The 9,259-nt window shown below is 40.2% G+C and overlaps 1 protein-coding gene across 1 annotated transcript in view; it reads right to left on the bottom strand.

The window, feature by feature from the left end:
- PGGT1B (protein geranylgeranyltransferase type I subunit beta) overlaps window positions 1-9,259 on the bottom strand; it is an 82,213-nt gene extending 72,954 nt beyond the window's left edge. Inside the window, exon 1 of the mRNA XM_007954522.1 lies at window positions 9,120-9,259. Coding sequence (XP_007952713.1) covers window positions 9,120-9,259 — 140 coding nt within the window. The remainder of the gene's footprint in view (window positions 1-9,119) is intronic.

Raw genomic sequence — 9,259 nt, 5'->3', positions numbered from 1 at the left:
ACTAATGCCGAGGTTTTCAATCTTTATGCATTCCATTTCATTTTTGACAACTTCCAATTTTCCTAGATTCATACTTCGTACATTCCATGTTCCAATGATTAGTAGATGTCTGCAGCTGTTTCTCTTCAAATTGAAGTTAGGTAACCAATTAAAACTCCTCAGGAATTCTGAGTGGTGCTGTGTTGTTCTCCTCCATAGTGATGCTTTCCAACCTGACTACACATTAGAATCAGCTTAAAAACAAACGGATGATGACTGTATCAACATCAACAAAATCTAGGGAGGTCCAGACCTTATTCTAGAACAATGAACTCAGATTCTGTAGGGAAGAGGTAGAGTCACGGCTTCTGGCTTTCAAAACTTCCCAGGTGACTCTAATGCACATTTATTTAGAAATATTGCCCTAGAGCAGGGGTTCTCAACTGTGGAGTGATTGTGCCCTCCAGGCAACATTCTGCAATGTCTGGAAGTGTTTTTGGTTGTTTCAGCTGGAAGGAGGGTGCAACTGGTATCTAGTGTGTCAGAGGTCAGGGATGATGCTAAACAACCTACAAGCACCGGACAACGTCACACAACAAAGAATTATCCAGTTCAAAGTATCAATAGTGCTGAGGTTGAAAAATTCTGTTCTAAAGTCATACTGTTATCTGTATATAAGTGTTATCTGAACGATTTATTTTTCATTTTACTTGCTCCTGAATATGGGTGGATTTCACTTATAAGCTAGTATAAAATACCAGAAATCAATCTTGTAGTAATTATTTGGTGATAATTTAAGTATCTTTCATACCTAATTATTAATGGCTCCTGGTAATCCAGCATTTCCAATTTACAGAGATTGAGAGTGCTAGGTTTATAGGAATAATACACTGAAAGTAAATAGCTTATGTTTATCAGAAGTGTCCAGCAATGGTTAGCAGGAAAGACCAAGAAGTCACTTGGGACAAATGTCTGATCTCTAAGATACACTGAGAAAGAATTCCTTACCTGGTCATACCAGAGTTCTCAAGTAGTCCTGTAATCTTGCCAAAAGAAACACAAAGGAATTTTGGGCTGTGGACCTTTGAGAGAAATAATGCAGGGCTTCATGGTGCCCAGAGCCCTGGTGTTGCAGTAGTTAAATTCTACTTAAAGACACACTTAGGAACTGATCCCGTTTGTAACCTGTGGACTGTCTGTACTTCTTTTGGATACATACTCTTTTCCCTAGAATTTGATGACCGAATGTGTAGTCTTTCTTGCCCTTTTACTCTCTAGTGGTGGTACTGTACCAAACATTTGCACATGTAAAAAGTATATCTTACATGCATGAAAATATAACATTTTCCCCCCAAATCAAATAGTTTTACTAGGAGAACAATTTGTGGATGGGAGGAGTAAACTAAATAATGTCTCTAAAGATTTCAAAGTTTTCAGACTTAAGCAGTAGCACAAAAGAAACAAAGATTAAGTACAAAAGAAGAAAAGAAAAAAGAAACGATCCATGAAGGAGGAAGAAAGAATTCAGCCTTACTATACACTGAATGAGAGCTCTGGTAGGGTAATGCCTAGGCACTTGACTGCTAACCAGAAGACTGGAGGTTGAGACCTGCCAGCCACTCCTTGGAAGGCAGGTTGGGCAATCTACTTCAGTGATACTGCCTCAGAAACCCAAGGAGAGGTCACTGTGAGTCGGGTCTGACTCAATGGCACATAACAACAATAATACATTGATTAAGTAATGCTGTCAGGTTAAAGCAGTCAGTGACAATTACGGGGTAAAACTAGAAAATGTATTATGATAATCAATTAGATACCCAAGCTATGAGGCTTTTTACCTGCTGATCATTTGCATTTCCACCCCAGATACACTGAATGAGAATCTACATTTTAACATAATCCCCAGGTGGTTTTTATAGAGCCACAGGTGACTCTTAAGCTTGTTATAATGTTGACTCACAGGCCTGCCCAGAGATTCCAATGTAGTGGAGAACTGGGGAGAAGCCCAGGTATAAGTATTTTATTTAAAAAAAAAAAAAAAAATCAAACTCACTGCCCTTGCGTCGGATCTGACTCACAGCGACCCCTCCTTGTATCACTACAGAAGTAGATTGCCCAATCTTCCTTCAGAGGAGTGGCTGGTAGGTTTTAACTGCCAGCCTCCTGGTTAGCAGTCAAATGCCTCAGAGTCTCCCACCATCATCAACACACTTTAAAAGATGTACTGCTAGACTGTGATATACTTGAGATAAGGGAGGGAATAGAAATAATAGAGTACATGCGTTGTTTAAGGAGCTCTGATAGCATAGTGCCTAAGGCACTTGAGTGCTAACCAGAAGGCTAGCGGTTCAAACGCACCAGCCACTCCTCGGAAGAAGTTGAGCAATCTACTTCCATAGGGATACTGCCTTGGAAACCCAAGGAGGGGTCGCTAAGAGTCGGGTCCGACTCGACAGCAAATAACAACAACAACAACAATAATGCATAGTTTAATGTTCATGAAATGTTCTGTGAATAGGACATTATGTGATTTGGATGTTGTGCGAACACCATAGAGTGTCATGTGCTGCATAACATCTGCCTGGGAAACATCAGACTACATATACATCCATGGTCCCGTAAGGCTACACAGTGCCCTGCAGGGAAGGATAGGGGAGGGGAGTGTGGGGAGGTGGTGGTTGGCTGGGCCAGTGCCTGAGCGGGAAGGGTCGTGGAAGCTAAGAGGTAAGGGACATGGAAGGAGGCCAGCATGTATATAGCATTTGTACAACATCCAATCACTTACCATCCTATTTCTCAGAACATATTATGAATGTGAAACAACATATGACTGCAAGCCTTTCCTCACTCTTAGTTGGGGAATGGTAGGTGGGTGATTGGTTACAACACAGAATACATAGAGGGAAAAGGAAGGACTTGAGAATGGAAAGACTAGATAGACCATGAATGCTATATAAAATATAGGTTAATTGACTAAACCTACCTACAACAGTGAGGTTTGTCACTAGTAGAACTAATAGGAAATTGTTAATATTTTGTTCCTCAATAAAAAAAAAAAGTATTTTAATTCCTATTATCCCTATACAGATAACAGTAACATAGAATCCACCCCCCACACACACAAACTCTTTAAACCATTTATGAAAAACAGAAACTTATTAGTAAAGCTCACAACTCAAGGTTTAATATTCAATGAACTAGTATGTAGGGTAACTAGTAACTACCACTTTTCATAAGTTAATAAAAAAGAGAACGTCAGATAAAACATGGTCATTAGGAAAAGTAAATTTTCTAATTTTCTCATTCACTTCTATTTGTCAGACTAAGAGAAGCAGGGAAATGGAATAATTTCACAAAAACGCAGGATCAGAAAACGTGTCTAAATGTCCAGTTCAACATTAACCTTCCTGAGAGTTAGCTGTTTCTTTTCAATCAGTAGTAAGAAATAAACACAGGAACACCTAAATCACTGTTTTAACACTGAATCCATTGTGGCCAGACATACAGTGGGAACTGAACCGCAAAACTGGGTGAGAATTGTAACTTAGTAAAAGAACTGTTTTGTGTTAAAACTCTAGTATCAGTAGAAATTATGTGACAAGTCACCTTTGCTTAAAAGGTTGGGGTTTCTTCACAAGCATCTTAAAGTCTATTATGAATCACACACACCACAAAAGGACTTGATGCTAAACTAAAGAAAGCAAAAACTGTGAATCAGGTGGAAGAAAAACTCAACAATTTAAAAATCACTACAAAAACTCGTACCTGCAGCTTATCTTGATTGTAATAATTTTATTAAGTGAGCTATAAGACAACCAAAACTGATTTAAACAAAATATTCTATCCAAGTGACAAACACCACACCTAAAAAAATATATAATTAATCCCTCTTAACCAATGCACCAAGGTATTATATATCTGTATTATTACAGAACACCTAACGAGTTCTGGCCATACTCATCTGTCAGTTTGTTGTATTGTGGTGGCTTGCATGTTGCTGTGAGGCTGGAGGCAATACCATTTGTATTTTAAATACCAGCAGGGTCACCAACAGTAGGCAGGATTTGGCAGAGCTTCCAGACTAAGACAGACTCAGAAGAAGGAAGTGGCCATCCACTTCTCAAGGACTAGCCACTCAAAACTTCATAAATATCAGTGAAACAGCCCAATACATTACTGGAAAACTTTATGAACAGCCTGAAACATTATCTGATATAGTGCCAGATGAGCCCCGCAGGCTAGAAGATACTCAAAATATGACCTGGGAAGAGCTGCCTCCTCGATGTGGAGTCAGCCTTAATGACATGGATGGGTAAAGCTTTTGGGACCTCCATTTGCTGATGGGGCATGACTTAAAATGGGAAGAAACAGCTGCAAACACTCATTAATAATCAGAATGTGGACAGTACAAAGTATGAATCTAGGAAAAGTGAAGTTGTCAAAATGAAATGGAACACATAAAGATCGATATCCTAGGCATTAGTCAGCTGAAACGAACTGGTTTTGGCCCTGTTGAATGTGCTATGTGGGAAATGACAAATTGAAGAGGAATGGTGTGGCATTCCTTGTCACAAAGAATGTTTCAAGATCTATCCTGAAGTACAATGGTGTCAGTGATAGGATAATATCCATATACCTACAAGGAAGACCAGCTAATACTAGTATTATTCAAATTTATGTGCCAACCACTAAAGCCAAAGACGGCAACACTGAAGATTTTTACCAACTTCACTGTGAAATTGCCAAACATACAATCAAAATTTACTGATTATTACTGGTGATTGAAATTCAACAGTTGAAAACAAAGAATTATCAGTAGTTAGAAAATATGGCCTTGGTGATAAGAAATGACGCTAGAGATTGCATGATAGAATTCTGCAAGACCAATGACCTACTCATTGCAAATACCTTTTGTCAACAACATAAATGGTGGCTATACACGTAGACTTCACCAGATAGAACACACAGGAATTAGATCAACTACATCTATGGAAAGAGGAGATGGAGAAGCTCAAGATCTTCAGCCAAAACAAAGCCAGGAACTGGCAGTGGAAGAGACCATCAAACTGCTCATATGCAAGTTCAAGTTGAAGCTGAAGACAAAGAAAACAAGTGTGCGAGAGCCAAAATATGACCTCGATCATATCGCACCTGAATTTAGAGACCATCTGAACAAGAGATTTGATGCACTGAACACCAATGACTGAAAACCAGACAAATTGTGGGATGACATCAAGAACATCACCCATGAAGCCAAAGGTCATTAAAAAGACAGGAAAGGAAGAAATGACCAAAATGGATGTCAGAAGAGACTCTGAAACTTGCTCTTGAATGGAGAGTAGCTAAAACAAATGGAAGAAATGACAAGATCAAAGAGCTGAACAGAGCATTTCAAAAGGCAGCTTGAGAAGACAAAGTATTATAATAAAATGTGCAAAGACCTGAAGTTAGAAAATCAAAAGGCAAGTACATGCTTGGCATTTCTCAAATTGAAAGAATTGAAGAAAAAATTTAAGCTTTAAGTTGCAATATTGAAGGGTTCTATGGGAAAAACATTTAATGATGCAGGAAACATCAAAAGAAGATGGAAGGACTACACAAGTAGTGTACAAAAGAGAACTGGTCAATGTTCATCTATTTCAGGAGGCGGCATATGATCAAGAATCAATGGTACTGAAGTAAGAACTTGAAGCTACATTGAAGGAATTGGCAAAAAACAAGGCTCCAAGTATTGAGAGAATACCCATTGATGATGTTTCAAAAAACATATGCTGCCCCGGAGGCACTTACTTGTCTATGCCAAGAAATCTGGAAGACAGCTACCTGGCCAACTGGAAGCAATCCATATTTGTAACCATTCCAAAGAAAGGTGATCCAGCAGAATATGGAAATTATCAAACATCATCAATAATATCACATGCAAGCAAATTTTTGCTAAAGATAATTAAAAAACGGTTGCAGCAGTATACTGACAGGGAACTTCATGAAATGCAAGCTGGACTCAGGAGAGGATGTAGAATGAGGGATATCATTGCTGGTTATCAGACAGATCTTGGTTGAAAGCAAAAAATACCAGAAAGATGTTTACTTGTGTTTTACTGACTATGCAAAAGCATTCAACTGTGTAGATCATAACAAATTATGGATAGCATTGAGAAAAATGGGAATCCCAGAACACTTAATTGTGCTCATGAGGAACCTGTACATAGACCAGGAGGCTACCTTTAGAACAAGGGGATACATCATGGTTTAAAATCAGGAAAAGTGTGCATAAGGGTTGTATCCTTTCATCATACTTGCTTAATTTGTATACTGAGTGAATAATCCAAGAAGTTGGACTATATAAAGAAGAATGCAGCATCAGGATTGGAGGAAGACTCATTAACAATCTGTGATATGCAGATGATAGAACCTTGCTTGCTGAAACTGAAGAGGACTTGAAGCACTTTCTGATGAAGATTAAATACTATGGTCTGCAGTATGTATTACACTTCAACATAAAGAAAATGAAATCCTCACAAATGGACCAATGAGCAGCAGCATGATAAATGGAGAAAAGACTGAAGTTGTCAGGGATTTCATTTTACTTAGATCCACAATCAACACCCATGGAAGCAGAAGTCAAGAAATTAGATGTCATACTGCACAGGGCAAATCTGCTGCAAAAGACCTCTTTAAAGTGAAGACCAAAGATGTCTCTTTGAAGACTAAGGCATACCTAACCCAAGCCATGGTATTTTCAATTGCCTCGCATGCATGTGAAAGTGGGACAATGAGTAAGGAAGAAGAGTTGATGCTTTTGAGTTGCGGTGTTGGCGAAGAATTCTGAAAAGTACTACAGAGTGCCAAAAGAATGAACAAACCTTTCCTGGGAGAAGTACAGCCCAAAGCTCCTTGGAAGCGACAATGGCTAGCCTTCGTCTCACCTACTTTGGTCATGCTGTCAGAAGGGACCATTCTCTGGAGAAGATCATGCTTGGTAAAGTGGAGGGTCAGCAAAAAAAGGAGAAGACCCTCTACAAAATGGATTGACACAGTGGCTGCAACAACTGGCTCAAGTATAGCAAGAACTATGAGGATGGCAATGTTTCATTCTGCTGTACATACAGTCATTGTAAGTTGGAGCTGACTTGACAGCACCTAACAAGCAGCTCTGGAGGTGCAGTGGCTAAGGCATCTGGCTGCTAACCAAGAGTTTGGTGGTTTGAACCACCAGCTGCTCCACAGAACAAAGATGAGGCAGTCTGTTTCTGTAAGGAGGTCTTTTGCAGATTTGCCCAATGCGGTATGAAGTCTGATTTCTTGACTGCTTCTTTCATGGGTGCTGAATATGGATCCAAGTAAAATGAAATCTTTGACAACTTCCTTCTTTTCTCCATTTATTGTGATGTTGCCTATTATTAGTCCAGTTGTGAGGATTTTTGTTTTATGTTGAGGTGTAACCCATACTGTGAACTGTACTCTTTTATCCTCACCAGTGTTTCAAGTCATCTTCACCTTCAGGAAGCATGACTGTATTATCTGCATATGGCAGCTTGTTAATGAGTCTTCCTTCAGTCCTGATTCTATGTTCTTTTCACAGCTTCCTGTACTATTTGCTCAAAATACAGATTAAATAACGTGAAAGGATACAACCCTGATGCACTTCCTTCCTGATTTTTAAACCATGCTGTATCCCTTTGTTTTGTCAGAACAACAGCCTCCTAGTCTATGTACATTCTCTTCATGTGTACAATTAAGTGTTCTGGAATTCCCATTCTTCTCAAAGTTATCCACAATTTGTTAGGATGCACACAGCTGAATGCTTTTGCACAGTCAATAGAACACAAGTAAACATCTTTCTGGTATGCTTTCCTTTCAGCCAAGATCCATCTGACATTAGCTATGATATTCCATGCTCCACACCCTCTTCTGAATCCAGCTTGAATTTCTGGCAGTACCATATTAAATAGCCAAATGAAACTGGTGGCTGACATACTTAAGCCTTAATGTTACAAAAGTGAACAAAACAGACAAAGATCCTGCCTTCATGAAGTTTACCTTCCAGTGTGAAAGATACAACACTTAAACCAACAAATACATTATTTTGCATGTTGATTGGAGTGGATTTCTTGCGGAAAGGGTGATTAGAGTAGGCCTCTCTAAAGAAATGTGGATGAAGTGCCTGTCCTTCCTATATGCTCCACAGAAGCTATACTAGCACACAGCGCAAAACTACTGAAACGGCTTTTGTTGTTCAACTGTACTCCAGCAGCAACCGCAAAAAATGTTTCCTTGCCACTGCACACAGAAGTAATTTAAAAACTCCTATAACTGACCCACTCACTCATACACTGTTCAAAAGACACGTGAGGCTAACAGTTCAAAAATGTGGGAAGAGATTAAAGCAAAAACAATCTGCTGTCTCTTCTCCACCCAGTCCCATGTAGCTTTGGAGTCTCACTTCAAAACACAGCAACGCTGAGCAAAGATCGCCGCCTTCTTTCCGTTCTTCTCATCCCCAAATTTGTACTCTGAAGGACTAATCCAGTTTCTTACCCTTTACCAAATCACACTCTTCAGCCAACTCCAACTTTATCAAGGCTATCGAAATACAGTTTAACAGGCTGCTTTATTTGACACTGCATCTCCTTTTGCTAGTCTTCTCTTCCTACATTGTTTACAATTCCTGGAAAGTAAATCTCTACTCAGCCCTCAGAGGCTCTTTGATGCTCCTGTATGTTAAACATCATAGGGGCATTCAATTAAGCGTTGATGACTTTCATGAAGGAAGAGAAGCACAGGAGAAGCTATTTACTTGTAACACCAATGAGAACGCTGTCTCTTCCCTTTTATACTCGGAAATAATGAGGCAACAGAAACGTCTGATACTCAAGAGTGATGACTCACAGGCTTTAGGAGAAGGAATAAAAAGGACGCTCAGGCTGACAGGAAAAAAAACAGATGAGATGTGAAAAAGGCGGAAGCTGGAGATTCCAAACTCGCCCAGTATTACTCGGGGGAGTGAGGGTCACCGCCGGGCAGCCGAGAGAGGAGGTGCCGAGTCCATGAGGATGGGCGGCGGCGCAGCCCCTTGCAGGCACCAGGTTAACCATCAGGTTCCGTTGCGCCTTTCAGCTGGGGCCATGGCCACAAGTTACCTGCTGGTCTCGAGCGAAGAATAGCGCTCCGGCAAGACCTGGAGGCAGCGCTGGAAGAACCGCACATGCCGGTCCCGCAGGAAATCCAGCCGCTCTCCCTCACTGCTCCCCGCAGACTGCTCGTCCTTCGTGGCCGCCAT

Source organism: Orycteropus afer, unplaced genomic scaffold (genome assembly GCF_000298275.1).
Source record: "Orycteropus afer afer isolate SDZICR_OR568_19922 unplaced genomic scaffold, OryAfe1.0 scaffold00464, whole genome shotgun sequence".
In the NCBI taxonomy this organism is placed as follows: domain Eukaryota; kingdom Metazoa; phylum Chordata; class Mammalia; order Tubulidentata; family Orycteropodidae; genus Orycteropus; species Orycteropus afer.
This window is presented reverse-complemented; position numbering and strand designations above follow the sequence as displayed.